Source organism: Apis laboriosa, unplaced genomic scaffold, assembly GCF_014066325.1.
Source record: "Apis laboriosa isolate Shangri-la unplaced genomic scaffold, ASM1406632v1 scaffold703_cov156, whole genome shotgun sequence".
NCBI classification, from domain to species: Eukaryota; Metazoa; Arthropoda; class Insecta; order Hymenoptera; family Apidae; genus Apis; species Apis laboriosa.
In genome coordinates this window covers 188,076-202,584 of record NW_025224178.1, presented here as the reverse complement: position 1 = coordinate 202,584, position 14,509 = coordinate 188,076, and the positions used below count along the sequence as shown (strand labels likewise).

The following is a 14,509-nucleotide window of genomic DNA, read 5'->3' as shown; positions in this document are numbered from 1 at the left end:
AGTTTTATTAATTTTACAGATTATTATTTCCACGTTATGGAATATTGTTCTTAAAACAGCAGCCACGTTGAATTTCATCTTTTTAGAAAAAAAAAGAAAAATAAACGTACGAATCATGGTTGAAAATAACGTAATCCCTCAAAGTTTTGAATTTTTGAAAAAAAGAGGAGAGATACTTTCTTTTTACCGAACGCGTCAGCTCGAACAGAACAAGTCACTTCCGCCACGGATGATGCATCTAGTCTCGTAAAGTCGAACGTTTTCTTTCTCCTCTCCTCTGGAATCGAAGGTGGGCAAAAAGCGTTTAAAGCCCCCCCTGTCTTCTTTCGCTCGCCGTTCCTTCCCCCCTCCTCGTCCCTCCATACCTGTTCCGGTTCTCTTCGACGCTCTTCGTCTTGTTTCTATTCCACCGCCGGCATTGTCCTCGCGGCGCGAGGAGTAATGTAATGGGGTCCCGTACCAACGGGCTACGCCATTGTGTCGGGATTTATTGGACGCGGCCGTGGACAAAGGTTTGTCACTGCAAATTATGATTCGTGCACGTACCCCTTCTTCGCCGTCAACGAGGAAATCACCGACCAATTACCCGCTTTTCTGCTTTACGATCTCCAACTTGGCGCTCTCTTTTTTTTTTTTTTTATCCTTTCTTTCAATTTTCGGATTCGAAATATCTTATATTTTTCCCTTGTTTTTTTCGATTCAATAATTTCGATTCAAAAATTTCAATAATATTCGTTAAAATAAAATCTGGAAGAAGACGTATTTTAAAGAATATTTTATTCGAGACGAAAACCAGACACGTAACGGTTTCCCTTTATTAAAAGTAAAATAAATTCGATAATTGTAGGGTCGTTGCTTGTTTCTCGTAAAAAAAAAAAAAAAAAAGGTTTGATATATAATTGCCGAATTTTTCGAATCACTTATGGAAATAACGTACGGTACACGGTTTCCTCTAATTAAGGGCTTAGCCCGCGACGTGAATTTATGGTGGTTGCCTCCGCGCCATTTTGGAGACGGACGTTTTCTTATACTTGGGGCAAGAGGTTTTAATTACCGAGGCGAGCAACAGCTTCGTAGTAAATTTGCGGAGACCTTTAGATTTCTCTCTTTAGATCGAAGAATTAAAGGATGGTGTGCGCACCGTTGAACAGAAATTATTGTCTTCGGTTCACTGCCGCGTCGAAGTGCCCCGTGTAAGTGAAAGTTTCTACGGTTCACCACGGATTTACTCTTATCTTGTTGTGTGCGTCTTGTGCACAATTTTAAGGTGCACGAGATTTAACTCTTTCTAAGCAAAAAAAAAAGAAAGAAAGAAAGGAGTACCATTAAGATTTGCAAGCAACTCGAAATGGAATAGATCGAAGATCTGAGAGATACGAGGAAACTGTTTCAGTGTCAAGTGTGCCCCACGGTTTCTCTTGTTCTACGATAACGGTACACCGTGTCGCTTATGAAGCTTATGGCAACGCAGGAATTACGAGGCCTTCCCCGTCACGGTTCCCCTTCGTAAATCCGACTTGTTTGGCGCGGGATAAATTACAAGGTGGATGTCGAGGTTAGGCCCACGTGGGCGGAATGCCGCCTCGAAATTTCGAATTTGCATTTTCTCCAGAGAAAGAGAGATAGAGAGAGAGAGAGAGAGAGAGTTGCCGGAAAAGGAAATCGGGGTGAAAGGTTATCGAGTCGTCCCTCCTCCATGTTCAACGCGATGTTCATTCGGAAGCAACATCCGGTGCACTTTCTTCGCGATAAAAATATTAAGAGATCTCTTGCAGCGAATGTTTCCAACTTGCTTCTGGAATTTTTGCTTGGAAAGTAAGAGTCGAAGAATTCTCACGGTGTTAATTTACGACGATAGATAGAAATAACGTTTCGTTTTATTTTCGTTTAAATTTGCTCGAACTTTAATAAAGTTCATTTTTTAAACGATCGGACAGTTTATGAAAGGAAATAGTAAAAGTTTGTTTTACGAAAATCTCTTCGAGAATGGGAAATATAGAAGAATGTGGGGATAAAGGAATATAACGAAAAATAAGAATCTCGAAATGGCGACGAGGACGACTCACGGATGATCGTTGGTTGTCCACGAGCTAGAATTTCCAAGCGGTTTAAACGAGCGTTGAAACGATACGGATCTGGTTATCCAGAAACTGGCAAGTGTGTCGCGGGTCACCGCGTTCCTGGAGATATGGTTCGGGGCAAGGTGCCGCGAATTCATTCCGAGGCGAGACGATGATCAATGCGTCGGCTTGATTTTTATCTTCACGCTCTGCACCGCGATAATTCGTTGCTTTACGATTATTTAACCGGCCACACCTGCGGGAAAAGTCAAGTGTGTGTGTGTGTACATCTCGCCAAGCTTTCAACGATAACCATGCTCAATTATCGTCCAACTGTATTTTCCACTTGTCGCGATGATCCACGAGATCCTTGTATCCTAATTCGTTTCTCAAATTTTTCAAATTATGGAAGGGATAAAGGGCTTCGAGGCTTGAAAAAAGGAAATTCTGGAAATAGAAATAGAAATTGTCAATGATAAATTATTCCTACAAATATTTGACGCGTATGTTAATGTTTGTTGTTCACATTCGTGCAAGTTTGTTATATTTCGTTCAGATTCTGTTTTTCTCAAGCGATGCTTGATTTATAGATTCAGAAGGATATTTTGATCTTCGTGACTCACGTATTCCGAACGTTGCAAATTTTTTAAGATGGTTTAGTGCAAGTCTCTCGTTTGCGCTCGCCCGATTTGCACAAACTCGTCCTCTATATTCACTCCAGGTCCGTGATTCTCATCTTTTACGTTCATTCAAATTCTACCCTCTTCGTTTCCTGATAACCTTTCTCATCTCTCAACACGCGACTTTATTATTTCTTTGACTTATTCTCGTCTCTTCGAGAGAAGAGATATTTTTGGCCTACGAATCACGACAATTTTTACCTCGACCATTTTCTTTCTCTCTATCCTAGAGAAATTAGAATCGAAATTTTTCAAATTACGAGTCTTGAATATTTAACAATTCTCGATTTCTTTCCTGTTAAAAATTCTATTTAAAATTTCAACTTTTTATAATAAATTACTAATTTAAAAAGTAATAATATAAAAAAATTCGTGTTAAAAGGGTCTCCCCCTTTCGAGCAGCTCGAACGTTCATCATTTCGATGATTTATCGCCACACATCGTTTTTAATCGATTATCGTCTCGATTATGCGTTTCGTTGGACGAACGGTTTAATTAGAGGGGCCGCCGATTTTCCAGCGGAGAGAAAACGTCCCTCCGCCGCTAGATGAACACGCCAGATATTTTGTAACCAGTTAGTCACCAGTTAGCCGTGCGCGCCGCTTTCATCAAGGTCGTGGATTTCTCCCTCGATTCTCTCCTCCTCCTGATAACGTCGAACCTGATCCCAAACACGGGACTCTCCAGATTCTCCCGGTTTTTAAGCCCCACCCTCGTTGATTTCTCCACGAGACTCGCGCTTTTCTCTTTTCCCCTCTCCTTTTTCTCTTTCCTCCCGTTCCTGTAAATTTGTAAATTGTCGCAGGATCTATATTTTGGAGAATTTGAAGGAAGATTGGAGATATTTTTTTTTTAGTTAGAATTCTTAACGTTACGATGAATTAGTAGAAAGTGGTATTAAGAGGTATTGATGAAACAGGTTTTTCTACGAAAATATAGCAATATGTATAAGTAAAATTAATTTTCTTTTCTTTTTTTATTTTTTCACGATGGGGGATAACGCGTCAAGATTTCTTATAAATATTTATATATCATTTTTTAAATCATATTCCATTGATATTGAGTTGCAGATGTACGATTCGACAATGAAATAAGAAATACGCAGGTATTGTTGAAATACTTCAAACTAAATATTCATCGATCGCAGCTCGATCGTTTCCCCGGTGAAATACATCTCGCACGCTGTATAGATAAGATTCTTCTCTTCCATACAGATAAGATCGATTTACTTGTATATACATACGCAATGCGTACACAGTCCACGTTCTTATAACCATCTTGACGGCCGTTGCGAGTGTCAATGAAAGTGAAGTTTCTGGCTCGCGTTTATTCCAAGACTGAATAATGGACAACGTGATGCAAAGTACAAAATAGAAATAAATCGAATAATAAGAAGTTAAATGTCGCATTCTTAATGCGTGCGTCACGAATATTTAAATATTCGTCTTTAAATATTCATTAGATGAAAATTTTAAATTCAATTCGGAGGAAATATTTTCCAACCGTATCTTAGCTTTGGTCAATATATACGTATATATATATATATATACATCATGAATAAAATTTTACTTCAACGAAAATAATAATTTATATAAATTTTTCTAATCTAGGAAAAAGTCTGTTTCGACTTTAAGAAATTGATTAATGGTCTATTTATTATTCTCCTATTTATGAGATTTCCTCAGAATTGTATTCATAGGAGAGAGGCACGAACCGGTCTAATTATAGGTTTCTCGATATTGGGGGCGGTCTTTAATGCATCGTGTATCAGTATAGGTCAGGTAAACCTTGTATGGATCTTTCATCTTGGAAAATACAATAATCTTTGAATAAAACTAACGATTAAATCATTAATCTTCTAATCGCACGGCTCCGTTTTCTTTTGTTATTTTAATCGTATTCTTCGAATAATCGATCGTTTCTCACATTCTAATTCACTTTTCGATCGTCTAATAAATAATAACGAAATTAAATTGTCTCTATATTATTTTTCTTTCGTAGATTTCAACTTTCTAAATTGCACCAAACCTTTCCTTTACGAAAATATCATCCAATATCGTCCTTCCTCCTCCTCCTCCTCCTCCCCCATTCAATCCAACCATCGAAACGATCCTTCGAACAAAAAGATCAAGTATACTTTCCAAAACGACCAACCTCCTCGCGAGGATTATCCTCCTATTTAATCCAGTAGACGATCCACCGATTAGTCGGACAGTCCTCTCGGCGGAATGCAGCGTTGACTCTCCCACTGAGAACTTTCACTCGAGCAGAGAGTGCTTTCTCTCCACCGTGCCGCACCTGTCTCCACCTTTTTTTCGATCCAACACGACTCGTCTTGCTCGTTGCATTTTCGTGCAACCGCTCGCACCTGTCCTCACCTGTGCTCGAGATCCACATCCAGATCGATTCCAGTCGCGTAGATCGCGTAGCCCTCTCGTATGGAAGCAATCAGGCCTCGATTCGGCGATCCCTGATGATCGACGAAGCGCTAATCAACGAACGAGAGAAACTTCAACGTTTACAAGATTTAAAACTTGTAATTTTGGAAATCTATTTATTCTTCGTAACAAGAAAAATGAAGATTTATCTTAGTTGCGCGTAATCTTCGCAAACTGAAAATCCATCCGTCACTTTCAAATCCCATTCACGTCCCAATAAACGGATAATCGTTCGATCTAGCTGTCACGCTGTCGTCCGTTGGCCATTGAATCCTTGGGCATCACGTCGCCTAAGATTCGCGATACCGTAGCGGATCTTGACTGGAGGAAGCCGATCGATCGTCTGGAATACGGGACATGAGAGAGAGAGAGAGAGAGAGAGAGAGAGAGAGAGAGAGAGAGAGAGAGAGAGAGAGGTTAAGGAAGCGGAGGCAAGGTTCGATTCGATCGCAGATTATTGGGCACGGTTCGGGATGGAAAAAATTAGGGTAACGATTTTAATTAATCTTCGATCGATGAGGCGAGGGTGGAGGGGGCTGGAAGAAGGCTTGGAAATAGTGGCGTTTCTGACCATCGATGGCCACGCTACGGTGAATTGATATATTCGCGCAACAGGAAAAGCAAGACGGTAGCCTACATTCTTGATAAGACACCGTGACTAAACGTCGGCCTCGCCACTCGTTATGGACGGTTAAGTGGTCGAAGATAATCGATAACCAGGAAGTGTGCCCCATACGCGAGATACACAGGAACGTTCCTAGCAAGAGGATCGAGCGAGGATAACAGATCTCGATGGCAAGGTTGGCTCGAATGGCTTGGTGAATGGGTTCGATGAAATATTAAATAGGATTTGCGACGAAGATTTTGTTTATATATGTGTGATGATATTACGTCAATTTGTTATTTTTTTTAACGAGTGTGTACGCACAAAAAAGGAAATTTAATCCTTGTTGGAGTCGGGGGATCGTTCAGGGTGGCGTCGAGTTTAAAATTTGTTTTCCAAGAGGTTTAACTCGCCAACTTTAACGACGGTCGTAAAAAGGATATTTAATCCTTTGGGTTAATCGTTACGGTGGCAGCGAATTTAAAATTGTTCTCGAAGGATTAGCTACTTGGATACGTGTAGAAACTAATTCCAAGTCTCGATCAACAATCTCTGTATATTTTATTATTACCCTCTCTTTTCAAAAGTAGCAAGTATTAATCGTTCGTAAAGAAAAAATAATCAATCCCTAGTCATTCTTTCGTCTCGATCGAAGAGAATTAAAGAGAGTTAAAAGACAGGCTTATCTTCGAGGATTATTGTCGAGATTTGAATTCGATTAAAAAAATAATTCGTATAAAACTCTTCTTTTCGTTTCGATCTCGATAAGAAAGATATCACCATTGGAAACAAATTAATTTTTGAAAATTGAAAAACGCGAAGAGATTATGATTCTTCGAGGATCGAGAAGACAATTTAAGAAGATAATTAATAAAATTGAAAGTTGGAAAGATGGGGGATCCCGGAGGTCGACTCGTTGGATCGAGAGGCTGTATCGTCCTCAGGTCAGGTTACCGTTGGGGTCAGATTGGTCCCTTCAGCAACCTCGCCCATTCTCCTCCGCTGGTACACTGGGGTATCCTAAGTGATAGCGGCTTGGTAGCTAGCACGCCACGCTATGGCCACGCCACGCGAGAATCGTGAGGTAAACGCGGACACGGAGTTGGAGAAGATACAAGCTGATCGGTGACCAGGAAGTCGCGCGGGAAGTCGGCGACATTCGGTGCCAAGTTACCATGTCACGAACACCTTCGATTCTGATTCTTCTTCGATATTTTCACGCGCGATGACGGCCCACTCTCTGACAATTCGTCCTTCTTCCTTCTCGAGGATTCGAACAGGATTCTTTGACGAATGTTGAAAGAAGTTTGCATTCAATTTCTAATAATTACTTGGATTTAAGAAAACGAGGACGTTTCAATTACCCGAAGAATAGTAATATGAAAGCTTTCAAGATCCACTCGCCGAATAATTACCATTTTTCGTTCCTAATCAACGATGTTTTATCTACTTCTCTTCCTATATTTTATCACAATCCTCAATTTCTCCAAAAAACTTTCTTCAAGATCCTCGAAGTCACACTTCGCTCCAATTGACTCCAAAGAAGAGGAAATCATCTTTCGAGGAGGATTCGAACAGAATTCTTTGACAAATGTTGAAAGAAGTTTGCATTCAATTTCTAATAATTACTTGGATTTTAGAAAACGAGGACGTTTCAATTACCCGAAGAATAGTAACATGAAAGCTTTCAAGATCCACTCGCCGAATAATTACCATTTTTCGTTCCTCATCAACGATGTTTTATCTACTTCTCTTTTTATATTTTATCACAATCCACAATTTCTCCAAAAAACTAAAAACTTTCTTCAAGATCCTCAAAGTCACACTTCGCTCCAATTGACTCCAAAGAAGAGGAAATCATCTTTCGAGGAGGATTCGAACAGAATTCTTTGACAAATGTTGAAAGAAGTTTGCATTCAATTTCTAATAATTACTTGGATTTTAGAAAACGAGGACGTTTCAATTACCCAAAGAATAGTAACATAAAAGCTTTCAAGATCTACTCGCCGAATAATTACCATTTTTCGTTCCTCAGCAACGATATTTTACCTACCTCTCTTCCTATATTTTATCACAATCCATTTCTCCAAAAAACTAAAAACTTTCTTCAAGATCCTCAAAGTCACACTTCGCTCCAATTGACTCTAAAGAAGAGGAACGAAATCAGATTTCTCTTTCGAAGACGGCGTTCGAATTCCTCCCCCTCCCCTCGCTTCCCCCAATTTATTTCGTCGATATATATATATATATGTATCGTACGTTTTAATAGCCTTATCCAGGGGATCGGATCCGTTACACGTACGCCGGTTTCGCGCCGAGCAATCCGCGCTCTAAATCGTGATGGTATCGCGGATGGAACGTTACGTGGATCCTCCAGCATCAACCGCGCATCAACGCGTGCCCCGCAGATAATAAATTCGTCCGCGGCTTCGCTCTCCAATGCGGGATCCCCCTCGTTGACCGAGCTCTCCAACTTCCGTAATCGATGGATCTGCGAGGAGGGTACGATCGCGCCGTGATACGAACGCCTCGAACCCGGTGATTTCAACGCTCGCGGAGGAAACGTTCTCTGGGGAGGGGGGAATGCTAAATAATCGCACGGATGTGACACTTTTTTCTTTTTCTTTTTTTTTTTACTCTGTCGAGGAAATACGAGTCGAGTATTTTGTTTGAGAAAATTGTGCGAGTATTTCTCTCTTTTTTTATTTTTTTTATTTGAAGAGGGTAGATTCTGTGTTTTTTCTTCCCTTTGCAGCGAGGTTATTAACAGACGTTCTGGGAATTCTAGATGCGATCAGAGAAGAAATCCGTCCTCGTGAAAATAAAATTGAAAAGATCGAAGGGATGGTATATTATTTGGAGGGAAGATCGATTATTTAGAATAGGTTCTTTTTTTTTCAGAGGGAAGAATAATTTTCCTCATTATGGGATTCGAAGTTATATATATTCAGTTTAATAGGATAAAGTTTCTTTTTTGAGGAATTAAAAGAAGAATTCGACGAACGAACGATAAATTCGATAAATTACGTTTCCTCGAAAAGAAAAAGAAAAAAAAAAGTATCCTTCTATCGATTCAATCTTAATACGGATACTGTTGCGTTTATGTAACTTGCGAGTTACATAGAAACTTTGGCATTCGAGATTTACAGTAACGATTGCGCTCAATGTTTATGACACATACGCCGTGTGAAACGATACTATAATAGGATTGTACCCCGGTGAAAAGAGAAGTTTCGGATTAATGTTTCGGCTTTGAGCATTGCATACAAGTGGCGTACACGATGCGTAAACTCTCCCAGTACTGGAGAAAATTGTGTCTCCGGTTTTGTCTTTACTCGTACGATTTACATTTACGCGACGTAACGAGATACATGAATCATATCCAAACGCTCTATTGTATTCGCTCTCTGTTGTTTTTACGACTTGGCTGTGTATTTCTCTTATCTGTGTGCATCGTTGTGCACACGGTGTGCAATACGCGGAAAGTGCAGGCCTCCACGCCACTAATTAGGCGTACGTACCAAACTTCTTCGTAAACTCTATATAAACTCGTGTTGTTGTATGCGCGAGTTACTCGAAATTTTATTCGATTCGAGTGGAATGCGATAGAAGTCGATCGCGATGAATTTCACTCCATTCGAGATAATATTTCCTTGGCAAAATTAAATTGTTCGAAATACCGTTAAAATATATTTTGAAGTAATTATCTAATATAATTCTTCGTCCATAATTATTACAAATTTCCCCTAATTTTTTCCCTTTTACTCAACGTCGAATATACAAGGTGAAAAAAATTTAAAGTGATGGATGTTAACGCGAATATATATTTAATGTGGAACAGAGTCGAGGGGAATTGGAGACGCGTGTCTAAGCGTTCTCCGGATCGTGGCGACGCGAAATTCCGCGTGTCACCGGTGACAAAGTGGTATGTTCACCTTTTTTACCGTGCCTCCCCTCGAGGAAGCATCCCGTCCCGCATGATCGACGCGAGTCTGGTGCCGTGCCGATGAAACCAGAAGTCCTTGATCCGTGGGCGATGCGAAACGATCGTCTCTACACCCGGAAGAAGGTGCGGTAGGTCAGCGTTCCTCCAACTTGCCTCTGTTTGCTCGTCCAGCTTTCCTCTTTTCTTTCGCACTTACGTTTATTTTTCTCTCTTTTTTTAAATAGATATCCAAGGGGAAACCATTTATACGTACACTTTTCTCATCCGTATGGTGGAAAAATTGTTAATCGTAATATGGAATATTTCCATTATTCATATTTGAATAATATTTGTTCGAAGGAAGGAAAGATTTTCAAAAAGAAAGAAGAGTTATCCTGAGCCTATCCTAAGAGATTAACCCTGTTTCCCCTGTTGTTCTTTATCGTAGCCTGGAAAAGCACACACAGGTTGGGACAGGTACAAGTGTTGAAAGAACGGGCCTGGTCGTTATCTCGTGACCACCGTTGCTTGGAACCACCAACCATGATTTTGCTCATCGATGATCGAAACGAACGGAACGGGTTGAACCAGAAACACCGTGGCCGGTGTTAACGACCGGCTGTTACGAACCAGGAAGATGTGGTGGTAGGTCAGGGATATGCGGGTCCCTCGATGCACGAAATTACGACGTGCAGCCTCGAGAACCGGCCTATTTCTTCCCTAGAATACAACCGTCGACCGACTTTAATTAGAGACGTTTTATCGTTTCTTTTCTCCCCTTTTTTCTTTTTGCCTCTTCCGTTACTCCATTGTTTGGAAATTTGGAATAATTTCGTGGATTTAATTTAAAGTCTCTCCTTTTCCATTCCTCGTCCACGAAATTTCTTTACAGAGAATTTTCAGAGAAACATTATTCTCCTCCTCGAACGAAAGAGAATTCGATACAAAAGTCCCCTTGTTCGGGGACTCGGATCCCTCGACGAGGGTTTCAGGCTAGATTTCCACGAGGAAGAGATTACGTCGGTGCCCCGTTCCTCCGCGCTTTCTCTCGCGCCGTCTCAATCCCGCGGCATTGTTCGCCCGCTTCTTCCCTTCCTCTTCCTCCACGAGCAGATCTTCCCACGCACGTGCCTTCTTCTGCGTGGCTCTCTCTCGTACGAGGCCCGCTGAATAATTACCAGATGAAGATACCGCCGCCTCGTGTAGGTTGAAATCTCTCTCTCTCTCTCTCTCTCTCTCTCTCGCCTCCAGATCCGGAGAGGAGGATTTTGCAACGGTACCCAGGCCGATGACGACGAAGAGGACGACGCGACGCCTCTTGGCGGACGATCGACCCACGAGGCCCGACCCTTGCTGTAACCGCTTCCATCCTCCCCCAAAACGAGCGACGTTTTCGTTTTCCTAGGATTAGTTTCAACGCGTGGGCATTAGTTTAAATGGAGGAAGAAAAAGAGAGAATGGAGATATATATATGTGGTGATTAGTGAATGATTTTTGAACGAGTTGGAATTCGTGATAGCAATTAGACGTCGAGTTAAGAAGAGAAGTTTGTACATTGTTGAAATTTAGCAAGATTGAGTTTCATTAAGAGTTTCATTATTATTTAGGGGATGGTGCGTGAAATTGTTTTGGTTTCAGAAGAAGAGGAAGAAATTTTTTCTTTTTTTTTTTTTTTTATTAAACGTGATTTATCATGGCTGCTTATTCGATTATTATAATCCTCAGATTATCGGTTTTTGATTTGCTCGATAAGATATAATAAGATATCGTGTTGTTTCATTCCTCCTCGTTAAAATTTTGGATGAGAGGAATCCTATTAAGATAGGTATCCGCGTAATAATAAATTTAATGAAATTACAGAGAGAAATGTAATTTTCAATTTTCTTTTTGAAAAAAAATTCGATGCAATTTTATGCCACGGAGAATATAATAGTCCATTAAACTAATAGAAAGCGAGAAAGTTATTCAAAATAGCCGTGGCGAATTCCAACGCCTTTTAATTCTCTTTACTTAGAAATTGGCATCGATATTTGACGTAGCGCGAAAAAAAAAAAAAAAAATAAAAGAAAAAGGGAAAAAGGAAAAAGCAAAAAAAAAGAAAAAAAAATATTACACGTGAAAGCATAATAAAAGACGGGGAGAATATTCAGTAGACCAACTGGCCAGGCTGATCCTTCTTTATAGAGTGGAAGCATAAAAGTAAGTCTTACTCCTCTCAGGAAGAAGAGGTGAGAACTGCGCAACGCGACAGTAGTTTACGATGATAACCTGTCATTTCGACATTTTACGAAGTGGATGAAACACGAGCGTTTTCTAAAACTGTCATTTCGTGTCTTGCACTTTCTTCTACGAAATCGAATACACACACACACACACACACACACACACGAGAAGAGAGATCAGGTCTCGAGCGAAAGAAAGAAAAAAAAAATCGCGACGACGATTGAAACGTCTAACTTCTTCTTCTTCTTCTTCTTCTTCTCCTTTTTTTAAAAGCTTCGTTTCTAATTAACGGCCGCAGAGTGTTAATTGTCCATGGAGCCGTCTCAGTGGGGATATGCTCAGAGAGAATTCCTGCATGTTGCATGGATTGGGCAGACTCAACGGAATTCTTTTCACTCGATGCAATAAATATATATATATATATAAGTGTTTCCACGAAAACGCGACAGGGTGTCATCGAAAGTGAATTCTTCGCGTTCCCGTTCTCGGGCAAACAGTCTCTGGCGAGTTTCTAAAGCTATAAAAGATACCTCCATAAAGCCACTTTAAAAATTATCTATTTTAACTTGTCGTAAATTTTATCCGTTACTTTACATGTTAATTTTCACTCTTTCTCAAAATTTTCTATTCCTTTAACCAGCACTCTTGTGTAATCTTAAGTTAAACAACATTTGTTGTACTAAAAATGAAAAGGTCACGTTTAAAAAAATTAATCCTGAATGGTGGAAATTTGGAAATATATGCTTTTACGATACACGATTCAATTAGATCAGTTAATCGAATAGAAAACTAAAAGTATCTTGTAATCCGAATCAAGCGTTACAAATTTCTTTTAAAATAATATTTTCATTATTCATTGGTCAACAAAAAATCATTTCATTCAAATTTCTCTCGAACGAAAGATTCAAAATATATATATATATTCATTATTTGTAATTCGTCAGAACACACGCTGATAATTTACTTTTATTTTTCAGAGATGGCAGAGAAGATGGTTCGTCCTGTACGACGACGGGGAGCTGACATACTCTGTGGACGAGCACGTGAGTCTCATTAAAAAAAAAAAAAAAGAAAAAAGAAAGGGAAAAACACCGTTTATCGTAAATTCTCGATTCGTCATCCTCGATGCACAATCGATTCGTCGTCGAAATCCATTTTGCACCTGACAAATCCCTTTAACCGACCCACTACGGTTTCATTCAGCGAAAGTGATCGTTCCACCATCGAAAACGTTCAAACGTAAACAACACGAATCCCTTTCTTTAATACTCGAACGTTGCGCCAACCGGAATGAGCGTTCTTTATAACGTCGCTTTATAACGTCCATAATGGCCCTTTGTGCGCGAAGGACGTTCAGATACGTATCATTCAAAAAAGGATATCGAGAACGAAAGTACGGTTGATTTATCGGTGAATTATCCTTTACAATGTACGGTCCCCAAAACTCGTTCATTCATTCGTTCTCGTTACGTTGCTCGAGTTGTTTCAGAAGAAGAAGAAGAAGATTTTGGATCTCGAGTATCTGAGACAAATTCTCTTATGGATAAATTGTTATAACAGAATTTTTAGCTGGTAAATTAAGCCTCGACTTAAAGGAATCGGTTCCAATGAATCAGTTCGATCTCGATTTGTTTCTCATTTTACATTACTTTCTATCCATTTGAATAGTGAAAATTTAACATCATTAAATTAGTAGATTTTTTGTTGTATTCAATCATTAAAACGGATTTTCGCGGGAAAGTTAAACCATTCGTAAAAAATACAGATGTTCTTTCGTCGAAAAATTATCACATCATATTCGAAAATATTCCAAGTAATTAAATTGTAAATTGTTCTTGGAGGCGCAATTAAGAAATATTTGAGAATTTCTGTCGCAAGACAGCTTCTCTCTGCGCGAATCGCCCCGAGTGGCGGACAGTTATCACCGTTGGGGGAATCGTGAACTGTCAGTCCTGGAACGTTATGGCAGGCAGTGAATCAAAAGCCGCCCCTTGAAAACGGCTTCCTCGAAGTCTAGGAGCTGGGCAGAGGTCGAAGTCAATTGTAGTTAGCCGCCATCGTCGGCGCCATCAATACCATCGACAATGTCCAGGCCGGCGGAAATGGCGCGAATCTCGCGGTTAGAACCCTTTTCCTCGCTGACGTCGATGACCGTGGTTACGCCAAAGAGCGTCAGAATTGATTTAAACGAGAACCGATGGCTGTTTAAAGACCGTAAACTCCGTCTTCCGCGAATTTCCCTCGAGAACTTGGACAGATGGCGTTGATGGTAATGGGGAAATTCTTCTCTGAAATTGGGATCAAGGATCAGAGATTTTATCATTTTATTATTTATACTTATCAACGCTTATAGAATTATACCAAGCTACATAACGTTTATCCAAAGCAAAGCATCATCGTGAAAATAATTATATCGCACGACGTGTAATTGCATTTCTATTCAGAAATCAATATCAATTTTGGAGAAAAAAAACACAGTTGGTCAATTTGACTTAATTTGTACTCACAAAAACTTGTAAAAATTAAACGAATCGCGCGTATATATACGTTTATATATGAATAGGATATCGTAAAGACAG

At 39.9% G+C, this 14,509-nt stretch overlaps 1 protein-coding gene across 4 annotated transcripts in view; it reads left to right on the top strand.

Moving 5' to 3' along the window:
* Positions 1 to 14,509, top strand: part of LOC122719128 (protein outspread) — a 195,368-nt gene that overhangs the window by 96,876 nt on the left and 83,983 nt on the right. For all 4 annotated transcript variants that reach the window (XM_043944707.1, XM_043944706.1, XM_043944710.1 and 1 more), the window contains exon 3: positions 12,908 to 12,973. In XM_043944707.1, the coding sequence (XP_043800642.1) occupies positions 12,908 to 12,973 (66 nt within the window). The remainder of the gene's footprint in view (positions 1 to 12,907; positions 12,974 to 14,509) is intronic.